The 14,211-nt window shown below is 37.6% G+C and overlaps 1 protein-coding gene across 1 annotated transcript; it reads left to right on the top strand.

Moving 5' to 3' along the window:
* Nucleotides 1-1,564: 1,564 nt before the first annotated feature.
* Nucleotides 1,565-2,843, top strand: LOC140006893 (uncharacterized). Its single transcript, XM_072049561.1, has 2 exons — nt 1,565-1,684; nt 2,436-2,843. The coding sequence occupies exons 1-2, from the start codon at nt 1,565-1,567 to the stop codon at nt 2,841-2,843; spliced, it is 528 nt and encodes a 175-aa protein (XP_071905662.1).
* Nucleotides 2,844-14,211: the final 11,368 nt, after the last annotated feature.

Genomic DNA, 14,211 nt, shown 5'->3' on the forward strand with positions numbered 1-14,211 from the left:
AGTTGGCCAAATTTCGTTCCAATCCTTCGAGGTTGAAATGCAAAGGTGTTAAGCCTTCCCTCTTGTTTGTTTGTTTTTTTTCCCGCGGTGTTTCTGCTCTCGTTTCCTGCTTTTTTTTAGCATTAATAACATTTGTATTAACGGTCTGTGTATAATATTGGATAAACCTAGCACCAACGTATTGTGAGTCATGGAAACATTTGTGAGCGGTGAAAAAATTTATTTTATAAAATGTGGGCGACGAAAAAATTCCTCACATTCCTGCAATGTGAGGAACAATGGATCAGATTATGTGAAATGAATTTGATCATTTTAAACCACGAAAACGATCATATACAAGACATGTAGTAGATTTCAGCGAAAGTTGGTGGAAAAAGTAGATAGGGACCAACATTTACCAATGTTAATTTGTAAGGGATGTAAAATTACACTTTTAAAAGTAAGAGACGAAAAAGTCATGACTCCGTTTAATAAGACGTTCTGCATGCTTTTCCCTTTAACATGTGCAGTACCCTAATTTTTCCATCAATATGTTGTTGCTTTTCCATTCCCTCATTCTCAAAATACTACATGTCATATACCAATTTGAGGGGGTAAAGTGTCATTATGCCATCATAATAAAATTTCCTGTAATTGCTAATTTCAACTATGTGGGGGGGTTTATGGCTTTTGGGTACCAATTAGGACGGACGTGGCAGTAGCTGAGGAGTCAGGCAGGCAAATCGTGAGGAAACGTGACTTTCTGCTTTACCTGGATCAGACGGGCCTAGTCTGCCAAAGCGATGCTACTGCATTTTTTAGTATGGTTTGACGATCGATTGCAGGTACGTGCTCATTCTAGTTAGTTATCAATATGGCACCTGCTTTGCTTGTTTCTGTACGTTTTACATATAACTACACTTCAATACTGTTTTCATATTTGCTATCGCTGTATGGTTCCGTTTCTTCAAAATTTCACCAAATCGGAGTCAGATTGCTGTGTTGTTTGCACGTTTGGGATGAATGTTTTTTCATGTGCTTTTGGTATTTCGTCTTTAGAACAAATCGCCATTTTCCCATTAGTGTTGGTTTATTGCTATGGTGAGACGCTCCCCAAAATTATGTCTGACCACTTTCTATCGTGGAAAGAAGAAATAACATAGTTGTCAAAATATGCACTGTAGTTGCACTAATGCAGTGATAAATTTCCCGCTCCGCCGCCTCATCAAATTCCTTTTCTATTTGTTTTGTTTGTAGAAGATTCGTTAATTAATCCACATAGAAAAAATAGAAAAATTTCACACCCTATTTGACAGTGTTAATCCTAATCCGTTTTGGAAATTAATTGCAAAACTTATGAAGCTTACTTTCCTGATACGACATTACGTAACTTGGAGCATGTTTTGAAACTTGAAGCCATGCAAGCTCACAAACCAGAGTGTTATCCACAAACAAGCGAAATTTAGGTTGTTGTACCAGATCAATCATTATTTTATTTGAGTATAAAATAGTGGTTGCTAAAATTTGGCTTCATTGTTGGGGCTGTCCGGGATTGTTTGCAGCCAAGAAAAGGAAGCAACCGGACATGGCCAATGCAGATAATTTGCAGACAATAACCTCCATCTCCTTCCTTCCCAAAAAGGTGGTATCAAAGGTTCTTGCACGTGTCACAGTTTCTTCATCCATTGATCTTTTCCGGGCAAAAGTATGGTACAATCAGCTATTAATGATACAAACATGAGCAACTTTAATTTTTTTTACATGCGATTTTCTTTTCAGTTTCATGGATCACAATTCTTATGTTGTAGTTGTAAGGTGTTTTCCGAAGTTTCGGAAGAAAAGTATATTTACCAGTGTGTGTCCCTCGACAAAGTTTGAAATCATTCCATGGCGTAAAAATCATAAAGTTTCCATGTTTTTGAATAAGTGCAGACGAAGCAAAAATTCAGAAGCCTTGTATCGAAAAGGGGTGGTAATCATCATGGTTTTTTGTTAATTTTGAATATTCTGCTTTTTGACTTCAAGCTAGGAATGAACAATTTAGTCTTTGACATTATAATTCCAGCTCAACATTAGGAAAACTTTGGTTTCTTTGGAACATAAGAAGCAAGAAACAAAAGAGACCATGGATTGATTGCCTTCAAAGAAACGGAATTGTTTATGCATAGCTGAAGTATAGTAATGTCTTACCGAAGGAAAAAAATAAAAGATCTGCTTATGTCACGTACATTAGTCTTCTAACCATACACGAACACTATCAGTGCCCTTTTGTTTGTAAAAATCCATAATTCTATGTCTTGATTGGTAACTTTGGAAAATCAGCTTGTGTCCTGATGATTTTTTTTTAAACCTTATGTGCTAATGATGTTCCGCATGCAGTTAACCCATTTTCATTGTCTTGTAAATATTTTAATCAGTTTTAGGTAACATTGTACTTTCAACCTTGAACTGCTTAGGTTGATTATTTTATAGGTAAGAATTTGGAATCAGCATTGGAATGCCTAGAAGAAGCTACGAAATCAGGCCATGACGAAGCTGCCTATGCCTTGGGAATAATTTTCCTCTTTGGTGGGGACAATCTAAAGTGGAAAGGTATGACTCTGCTTAGCGCCATGAAGAAATCAAGGATTCAGAAACGGAGAGTGAAACATTGCCGTGACAATTTGCCAAGGATTCTAAAGATGATTTGGGTAAAAAATTCTTTGGTTCTAAGCCAAAGGTCCATTTGTTGTGCCATGCAACATAACAGAAAAAGAGGTTGGCTTATGGATGAAATTGATGAAGAGGAGACTACATGTGAAGGCTGCGCTTGTGCTGAAGAAATTGCACCAATTTGTGATGCCTTAGCTCAATTTCATCTCTAAGTTTCAATGTTTGCAAATCGATTTTATGCACAAATTTGTAACCAACTGCATTAGACTATGTTTAGGAACTAAATTAACAGCTACTTTCACTCTTTTGATATAAATGATTGAAAATGTAATTAGCTACTTTTGCCCCTTGATCATGGTTGTTGTGGAGTTGATGGAATCATTCATGAAGTTAGTTCACGATTTTCTAAAAATCCGGTGATTCAACAAAAGGTGAGGAGTATCGTATTGGATTGGTTTTTGATGCCTTCGGAGGACATTGCACGGTAGTCTGCAAGGCTCGTTACGGTCTATATTTAGCAATCTACATATATACATAAAACTACTTAATGTTAGTACTTCATCCGTATGCAAAATCAACAAAACACCAAAATAGTTAAAGGTGTATGAAAGTGAAGAATAAAACATAATATTTACAAGCTACAGAGGAAAATCGTAACCAGTGATCGACATGAATGGTTACGCGAGTGAAGTTAGAAGTATATTAAATACATAAGTAATGGTGTTAGATTAAATTAAAAAAAAAAAGTTATGTATGGAAAGCAAAATCTGAGCAAGCTAACAACTAATTAGCATATCCAGTGACCATAATTAGCTACAAGATTGAAGATGTATTCCCTTGTTCGTGTTAAGAGAAGGAAAAACCTTCGTAGTAGACTTTAATCTTATTTTCATGAGTTTAGTTATCTCACCTCATGAGTATAACTATTTCGTTGTATTACAGATGTATTTTTGGTTTTAAACCAGATTTTAATTGCAATTATATACCCAGCTCTTTGTGGCTTTCCTCCATTATAACAATAGAGTACCCATTTTCGTCAGATAGAAATTTAGTTATCGGATATAGTGAAAATGAACCCGTTGCTGAATTAAAAACCGGCTTTTTATGGGGAGGAGGGGCCCTTCCTTCCAGGTGTGGAAAAATTCCCCACCCGTTCTACTGCCGCCCAACAAGTCACTATTTGGTTACGCCATAGTCTCTATTTGTTACCCTTTTTATGTTTGGGTCCAAACACCTGTATCGAAAACGAAAACGATACAACCTTGAAAACCAAAATTTTGTAAGTGCCAAGGCTGCGTACAGATTGAAATTAGCAAGTTTGACGATCGGCATCTCAGTGTGTTACAGTGTTCACACAAACCGAATCACATACACTTGGAAAAATACCACAGTGGCTGAATAAAAGACCACGTCATACGTAAAATTCCTCCATTATAACAGTAGAGTACCCAGTTTCATTAAATGAGTATTTAGTTATCGGATAGGATGAAAGTTAACCCAGAAATGTCAGAAAAAACCAGCTCTTTATGGTATTTCTCAATTACAAGGACATAGTACCCGTGTTCCTTAAGTAAAAAATTGAACACCGAAAAAAATGAAAGGAAAAGGGAAATTCCAATAAAAGGCCAACTTTTTGTGGCTTTCCTCCGATATAACAACAGAGTACCCATTTTCCTTAAAGTAAAATTAAGTTATCGGAGTGAGTGAAAATGAACCCGTTGTTGACTAAAAAACCTGCTTGTTATGGCTTTTGTTAACTACAAGGATGTTGTACCTAAGGTTCCGTAAATGATGTTTTAAGTAGACGCTAATTAAAATTAAACACATTGTTGAATAAAAGACCGGCTCTTTATGGCTTTCCTACACTATAACAATAGCGCACCCCTGTTCCTTAAGCCCAAATTTAAACACCGGAAAAAATGAAAGGAAAAGAGAAATTCCAATAAAAGCCAACTCTTTGTGGCTTTCATCTAGTACGACAGCAGAGTACTCGTTTTCGTTAAATTAAAATTTAGTTATCGGATAGAGTGAAAATAAACCCGTTGTTCAATAAAAAACCAACTCTTTATGGCTAGTCTCCATTACAAGGACGTAGGACCCAAGGTGCTGTAAATGATAAAATTATGTATACCAAACAAAAATTAACCTGTTGATGAATAAAAGACCTGCTCTTTATAGCTTTCCTACATTATAGTCACAGAGTACCCATTTGTGGCCATTCAACACACTTTCCCTACCTGTTTGTGGCCTCAATGACTTACTCCTCCTATTCCCCCACCTTTCTACACCTCTTCTTTGACTAATAAACATACCGCAGCAACATCCACTATTATACTCGTCTTCCATTTATTCATCATACAAATGCTACCAATTTACAGCTTTGCTGCATGAAGTGCCCAATTTATCATAACATACATGCTTGTTATAGCACTCCTCCAACATATGAACAAACCACCCACTCTTTACGGGTGATTTACTTTTACGTATTTAATTGACGTTTACCTTTCATAAATGTATAATCCACCCATTTACCTTTCATAGATGTAGGATACCAATGAATAACAATTAAAACAGATTCACAGATAACAATAATACAATTAAAAATAAAGTTACACTTAAATAACAATATAATTTGTATTATATTTATATAATTGTTTTGGCAACATTGTAATCGCTAATATTATGGCCAACAAAAAAAAACCTGCCGCTTACGTACGTGCATTGCTTCTTCAGTTGTTTTGCGCTGTTAGCATTCGCACAACAACCACTTGAAGACATTGCCTCCCAAAATACTGTTCACCCACTGCCATTAACATATAAGTTGCATTGAATTACTGTTCCCCCTACATACAGTGCCAGATTAACCAAAATCTCGCCATTCATATTGGTGGCTCGGGAAGTGCAACACGAAGAAGATGATCGAATTCCAGCATGCCTTTCAGCACCACCGCCCTCATTGCTGCGTTGCATTCGGAGAGGAACATGTTAACGGCTATCTTGAACTGTTCCTGGCTTGACATCAACTGCGGTGACATAAATAGTGCGTTAATGTTTTGAAAGGTAGCAAATGAGACATTTGTATAAGGCGCAGTTATTGTTGTGTCAAACCTCTAGATTCAATTCCGGGCAAAACACATTAATGTGCTCCATGAACTTCATGACGTATAGTCCGCATTCAAATCTGAAACAAAGTAAGCAATGGGTTAGAGAGGTTGGACTGGGAAACCATATGAAGTGTAAGGTTAGAGTCGTAACGTGTTGGTTTGGCGAGGACACCATGATGCTCTTTCAATGGAAAACTGCCATATGTTCTGCTTGTACCGTGGTCCAAAACCGAACAATAGAGTCTCGTGAATTCTGCGCAACTACATGGAGTGAAAGCAAAAAAAAAAGGATTACGATCTTATCTGCTGGCTTATAAGTAAACATATGTATAGATTACATTAGTTGGGGTGGGCTGGAGAAAGGGCAAAGGCAGGACTTATGATGTCTGACTAAACTAGGCCCGTATCAGATGGCTTGAAGATGAAGAGGTACATCTTAATGTCAAACAATACTATGTTGAGATGGGTGAGTAGATGAGTGCTGACAAACTGACCACTAATCGTGTAATTGTCTCGCGGCCAGCATTTTGCTCTTCATCAGGCAAACTGTCGTATATAAGTACTCTGTCCTTGGTCATGTCTACGATGCAGAGGAACCAATGCTCACATCGATGGTTCATTGGGACACAAATCTTCAAGCCACGAATGCAAGAAACAAAACATGTTATGATTACACCATACAGACCATCGTATGTGAAAGTATCAAGTCTGCTGTAACTCAAGAACCATCCAACAGAGAGAACAAATGCCTATGTCACTTGTACGCCATACCTTGATGTAGGTATACACAGGTCCGCCAAAAGATGCCACTATTAGGCAGTTCATATATAATGTCTCGGCAGCCACATTGGTTGACAATACCAAGTGCTATTCAGTGGAAGAAAATGTTAGTTGATGAGACAAGATAGAAACAATACTTTTGTGGGTGGACATGCCTTATGTAAACTTAATGGATATGCTATTCATGTATGCTTCAAAGCATACTAGATGGTGACACATGTTTATTACACACACTTGAAGGCTGATTAGGTGGAATGTCGAATAGCATGTGCACAACATAAGACGCACAATTGACTCTGCAAATAAATGTGTTGGGCAACGAATATTTGGGTAAGCACAAAGTTGGAGAGGACCTTCAACTTCCTGCTTAAGTACACCCAAAACATGTTCATGCATATGTTCAATAACTGGCGTCTGTATAACCTAACTTATGCAAACACAGCCCATAAAAGGCTTATGCGTACCTGAACAACTGCAAGGAGAAACCATGTTGCTGCCGTGGCAAATGGGTTGAGTCGCCGAAATCGACAAGTTAGCCAAACAGCATAACAGTTGATGACCTGCAGCACAACATGAGTGATGTAATTCAGTTTTATTGTAATTGGCACACGTATTACTGGGACCGCATTTCAAGTTAGAAGGTATTAATTAGCATAATACCTCGGAACTTATCCAAATTTCGGGAGACAGACTCATTAGATGGTCTACACATACAATCTAATCCAACATCAGGAGCAACGTTTCACTGCATGTTACAATACGAATGCGTGAACATGTGTACGTATGAAAACAATGGTACACGAAAGTACCAGTAATACCTTTGCATATGCCGGTTGTGGAAGATGAAGTCAATGACCTGGGCAAACGTGTGAAGTGGTAAGTATCCGCAATCCACTCCATTGTTGTCCTATGATTAGTGCGGCAGAAAATAGCGTTGGGGACAAGAACATGTAAGATAGGGGTTATTATGAAGCATTCAGTCCACAAACACTTATACACATACAAATAGCTATAACTTACTCCAATCTTAAATATTTGGTTAAGCGATGATGCTTTTGGTTGTGAGGGTGGACTCACTCCACGAAACTTACCCTACACATTATGAACATGTTAGCATAATATACGCCATCTGTCACACAGACGCGTGCGTGGACATCATAGTTATGAATTGCACGGCTGAGAATAAGGGATTTGAGGTATATGTCATATAGTATAACATGAGCAAGCACGGACACTATATAATAGCCACCTTTTGCCGACGCCGTGCTGATATCTGTAGCTTGCCTCTCAGCTTACAGGTTGCTGACCTTTTCAAACCTTTACACTTCTTCATTCCAACGGGCCGAAGTTTTTTCGAGGCTGTGAACCACATTTGAGAGTTCTCTCTCAACGCAATGGGAGTAAGGCGAATTGCATCACTTGGTGTAGTAGATGAGGGGCACAGTGCTTTCATGCACCTAGGTTTCGTACCATTGGTAACGTTCACATTACTATCGTTTATCGGGGAGGTTATATCATTTGATTGGCCACTGTCGGAATCCTGAATATGTAAAGGGTTCAGCCTATGTCCAGAGTCCTGCGTATCTGCATACTGAGGCTGGTATCCGCCACCAGACGGCGACAGCTGAACAACGGAAGTGGCGTTCAGCACATTTGCAGCATGGTTGGCACACCCTCGACTGCTGTCGGTACCCTTTGGTGGGAGGAGGTGGGCATCACCTCTACATCGACACCTAATTGTAGTGTCACCCTCTGCTACACAAGTCATTTCATCCCCTCTCACCAATGCTTCCCTCACCAAATCTAACGACCGCCCCATGCTGCTCGTCGTTTCCCTTATAGCTATTAGGTGCGCTTTCAACTCGTTGTTGCTTTTCTCAAGAAGAGTGAGCCTACGATCTACTGACGGAGGAGGTTGAATAGCAGTTGAACATTCTTCACGTTCCACATGTGTCTTCATGGTCAATTTTACCTGCCAGGAAACCAATTAATCCCTCGCAACACGGTGGATTAACAAAAGAGTTGGGTAACTTTAAACCAATACTTCGATAACTATTTATCCACCCACACAAACATAGCCTCTGCTTACCGGGTAATTCATCTGTCTGTCAAAGACGCCGACAGACTTCAACCTTGTCATGCCCAAATCAATGTCAGCCTGCCGTCACTGCCTAATCCATGGGATTGCAGCAACATCTTTGGATTGCAAACGATTATCTCCCAAGCCAAACCAGCCAAAGTACATTATCTACAAACATGCACGCATCAGCTGTAATCATTATTTCACTAATTATTATGTTGTAATGTAGATCATGACGATGACAGAAGTCTTACAACTCACCATAAGAAGCGTCACACATTCACACACCTCACGCACTTCTAAGGCTTGTGCTGTCCTTATCCCGAACATAAGCTTATCATATACAAACTTGCTCTAGTCGTACTCTGCCAATTTCCCTGCCCGCACAACAAACGACGCAAACTCCCTATAGAAACCGTCACTTTCCCCAAGGCACAGCAGGTCGTACATCAAACGTAGAAAGAATTTAACCCTAAATTCTGTGCCGCAACTTTGAAGATTTTGAAGGCTTCGATGCACTTCGCTGTACACAATACATCCTTCTACAACTGGGATGTGGAGCTCATCTTCAACTGCCGCACTAATGCCTATGCTACGTAAACCATTGGATACGTCCCTGCTGCCTTGCGAGACTCCAAAACATGCCACAACATCTGATGCGGTGACTGGCACAAAGTGGCCGTGGACAATCACACAATCACTTTCGGTGTTGAAACTGTAATAATCCATGACAACATTTGTAAATCCAGCGTAAAAAGCATAAGTTCAAGAATGCTAGTGAAACCACAGCCACATACAACTTGTCTTTGGTCCGTTGTCAGCCAATCAATCATTTCCTTCACATTCATCAAATTCGTTGGACTTGTCAACACACTTCCCTACAAGAATCCATGGCTAAGGAAGTTAGTACATGAAAAGTGGTGACGCATGGTAGCTTTTAAAACATATGCATAAGCTGCAAACACTGGGTGCTATATACCTACTTGACTCACCTGCACTGCCCACCCTGCACTACCTTCGACCTGTGACGAACACTAATTGAGATTGTTAGATATTCCTCCCATCGGACTACACCTCAACAAGTAGACAAGATTCGTTGACACACTAGCGCCACCTTCGATAGTCCCTGCGCAATTTTTCCCCTCTGTGCACCGTAATGGAGTTGTGGATGAACTGGAGTCAGGGGACAGCAACACCTTCTAGTCCATACTCCCATCTTCGTCGTCCCTGCATTTTACGGTTGCACAGGCGGACAAGATCCATGAGATGCAAGCCGCAATTGGCAAAATATGTTGTAATGAACACAACACCTCCAGATGCACAAACATTTCATCCCCTACACAGGAACCCCCAAAACAAGAATCCTACCAAAAAATTTATCAAGTGGGTTTATGGGTTGCCTTGCTAACTTAGTGATTTGGCCTCAAACCAGTTTTGCTGCTCTAAGTGTTGTACATATATATATAGGTGTGTGTGGCTATATATATACATATATATCTCCTAATTTTGTCATTGGGTGTGCACAATTCAAAATGTTGTTCTTCACTACCTATCTGGACCAATAAAAAAATAACAATTTGTTGGTGGTCCACGACTAGGCCTGTGCTACCAACAAACAAAGAAGTAGTTACCGCTTACTTTCGACCATTTTCAACTTTACCATGTCCGCTTCTCACCAGACAAAAAGTTACGCACCTAAGAAGACGCGGTTAAATAGTTCTACCTACACGCTTAATGCATGTCTTTATTGTGCTTATGTTGGACAACTGTGGTGGCTGTAAATTCCCCTTATTTATGGTGTTCACCATTGATTATTGTAGCAACATTTACTACAACTATTTACATCGATTATGGTAAGCATATGCACATGGGTGAAAACTGAAAATATACAAGCACATATTCTAAAATGTTGAAATACTTACATGCTTACTGAGGCTTCCAAGATAGCAATGAACGGTGCACAACCAAACGACCTCTGCAACCACAATTCCCCTGTTGTGTGTCCGGTTTCAGGGATGAAGTCAAGCACGGTGTAAATGGACTGCACAGTCCTTACGTCTATGCTTCTTTTTCAACAAATCGGTCCCCTACCACGCGTTTTTGGCAAGGACGGTGTGGGACTGTCCCAGCTTTCATCGCTTTTCCCGCCATTTGCATAGCTTCATTTCATTTTCCCTCCATTTACTGCAAAAGTTTCGCTCGTGTTTCTGCTCCGGGTCTTTCCTTTGTACCAATTATTTTGTGACCCCACTTCTTGCCAATGGTGTCTGAAGTAAGTTTCAACTTTGGCATGTGTTTGGACAAACAATATTTGAAGTAAAATAATTTACTTCACAAATTTCAATCACCTTTTTATCTTTTCAATCACTTTTTTATCTCACATACATCACATCACAAAAAGTGTTACAGTAATAAATCTCAAATAAATCATCCAAATAAACTCCGGCTTGCACTATGGACCCGAATACCGGATGACACAATAGGTTTGTTTGGATAGAGTATTATTTGAAATATTATTTGGAATAATTACTGTAGCACTTTTTGTGATGTGATGTATGTGAGATAAAAAGGTGGTTGGAAATATAAAAAGGTGGGTTGGAAAATATGTTTATGATGCAAGCGAAATATTATTTGGGATAAGTTTACTATCCAAACAAACCCGTTTACATTTATTTTATATTTAGTTTTAGATTACATATGCATGTCATTCTTTTTAGTGGTTCAATCTTATATTCGTGAACTATCTGCACACGAAAATAACATTTCATACTATACTAATTTTGTTATACCAAATCGGTTATTCTTATTAGTGTATTAATTGTTACGCTACTTCTCTCATTTTTGTTAGGTCTACATTGATACAAGTTTAATTCTTATTATGTCTCGTGTACCAGAAAATACATATTTTCCTATTCACGTTGATACGTCCAAAAGGTAATCAAATGGATGCTAAAATTTTAGAATGAACAAGTTGCTTTGTATGACGGTTGTAAAGGTTCCTTTCGACTTTATAAATTTGGTGTCTTCAGTTTGCAAAAACAATGTTCTGTATATCTTTGTAGTGGAAACGGTGTTTAAACTTGCTACAGGTTACTTTCCTGTTTTCCATTCTATCGTAAAGGGTAGTTTGCCATTCAACACAATTTTATTCTTATTTTACCTAACTAATAAATTAGCTCATAAAAAAAGGGAAAATGGATAATTTATGGAGGAAAGCCATAAATAGCTGGTGTTTTATTGGAAAATGATTTTATCTTTATTTTATTTCGATAAATAAATTTGTTTATGGGAAAATGGGTACTCTTTTCTTATAATGGACGAAATCCATAAAGAGCTAATGTTTTATTAGAAAACGGGCTTATTTTCTTTTTATCTGATAAATAAATTTGTTTACGGGAAAATGGGTGTTAAAGAGGTGATATTTGATGGGAAAATGATACTTTAGGATACCAATACATAACAGTTAAACACAATCACAGATTTGGTCATGCAGAAATAATGAAGATTCGGTTCCGTTTGGATTACATTTTTTTCGGTGTATTTTTCAAAAACAGCACTGCAGTCCTTCAAACGGGAACTACAAGTACTCTACGTATCTGCTATTCCTTTCCCTTTTAGACGATTCCTTTTGACTTATGTGCTTTCTGCTAAAAGATTTTCATTAATTTTTTTTAAAATGCAAAAAAAAAAAAAACAGTTGCTTATGTAAAAATGGGAACAAATATTATTTTAATTATTGCCACTTTGCTCATACGTTGGACGACTGGTAAGACAACCGTGAAGACCTGCTCTTTCTCTAAATGATAACTTTTCCCGTAAATGGCCTGCTCTTTATGACTTTCCTTTATTATATGTCAAAGTACCTGCTTTTAACGACCATTTTACATCTATTTCTTTAGTACTTTAAACAATGATATTCAGATGTTTCTTTCCCTTTTACACCTTCTATTTTGACTTCTAGATTTTTTGCTCTTGGAAAATTATTTTCCCTTACCTTTTTTTTAACTGCAATAGAAACAATTTATTTCCCTACAAATTCCAAAAATACTAATACATTCACATACGATCAAGTATGTATACAAGTATATTAACAGTACTTACTGAGTAAGGTACTCAGTTTTAATCAATAATAAAACATTTTACTGTTATTTCAAATAACACTAAAATATGGGCTTGGTATAATTTTTTTATGCATATTAGATTATTTTTGCCGTAAATTAGCATGTTTTTGTTATTAATCAAATTTACTATGTTATTAGTATAAATCACTATTTTTGTATACAAACAAATACTATTAATTCAGATATACCTACTCCCTCAAAAGTATATTTGGGATATAAAATAGTAATTTATCTCTTTAAAAAGTATGTTTCATATTACTTTTAATTTTACCTTTTGGAATGCAAAAGTTACTAATTTATTACGTTAAGTTACTATTTTAGATGAGAAACTTACCTCCTTATTTTTACCCATAATCCTATTCAAGTGGATAGGTCCAACAGGTAATCAAATGGTCGCTAAAATTTTTATAACCTATTATATCATGTCTAAAACTGTTTTTTTACCATAACGATAGTTACTCCACCATTTTCCCGGATGCTTACGTTGAACACTTGGGTACTAAATTTATATATGTATATAAATATATAATGAAGCCTTCAATCCCTTTGTGTTCTGAGTTGCCGCTGAACTACTACGTTTACCTCTGCTCCACTTTTTCTCCTTCCAAATTATTATCCCCCACACGTGTGACATTTACATTTAGTATTTGTTAAAATTTCGGTACCTTCTTTACACACATTTTTTTGTTGAACGCATTTGCAGCATTTTCCACTGCTAATGGGTGCATTCGCAAGTGCATAAATGCCAGTGGTTCTATAGAGCAATTACCCTTCCCTGGCCCAACCTACAACATTGGAAAACGGAAGTCGGAACGTGTGCTTTTTTGCTTGCATTCGCAGACGGTGCATGGATGTTTGCTCTCCACGAGCTAATATCACAACTTAACGTCTCTATTTGTACTACAGTCAGCTCCAACACGTGTCGCTCTCTGCAGGCCTTCCTATCATAGGCATGATCAAAGCCGTTCCTACCATAAAGGTATCCTTCATCTTGTTAACCGTGAAGACTTGACTCAAACATCTCACAAACTAATTGGGTAAATGAGTCCTATAGTTGATGACTTTTACTTACTTAGTCCCTCAACTTTTAAGAGTTGGCCATTACAGTCATCACCTTATAAATTTGATTCTAAGTGGTTCCTTCAAGAAAAGTCTAAGTAGGCAATTTTCACTTTACTCCCCCACTGAGGTTTGATTTAGTGTTTAACATTAAAAATAGGGAAGATCATACCTATTTAGCAGCTTTGGGTAAGTATTTAATAGTTGACTAATTTAAAAGTGTCCATTACGTATTCAAACTTTTGGATTGGGTTTTAATTGGTCACTAAGTTCAATACCAATTAAGACAATTTTCATGTATTTCACTAAGATCTAGTTTACTGTTTAGTTTGGCCATTCCCAAGTTTATAAGTTAGTCAATTTCTCCACTGTACTAGTATGGATAAATAGGAAAATTGGTAAAAGTTAAAGGAGAATAGGATCATTCGTCCAAACT

This window comes from Coffea arabica, chromosome 5e, assembly GCF_036785885.1.
Source record: "Coffea arabica cultivar ET-39 chromosome 5e, Coffea Arabica ET-39 HiFi, whole genome shotgun sequence".
NCBI classification, from domain to species: Eukaryota; Viridiplantae; Streptophyta; class Magnoliopsida; order Gentianales; family Rubiaceae; genus Coffea; species Coffea arabica.

What these genes read in the sequence shown, in the direction of transcription:
- LOC140006893 (XM_072049561.1), top strand. Translation starts at nt 1,565, where the DNA reads ATGGCCAATGCAGATAATTTGCAGACAATAACCTCCATCTCCTTCCTT. An exon ending in TTGATCTTTTCCGGGCAAAA is followed by an intron (nt 1,685 to 2,435) that starts GTATGGTACAAT and finishes TGAACTGCTTAG; the next exon opens with GTTGATTATTTTATAGGTAA.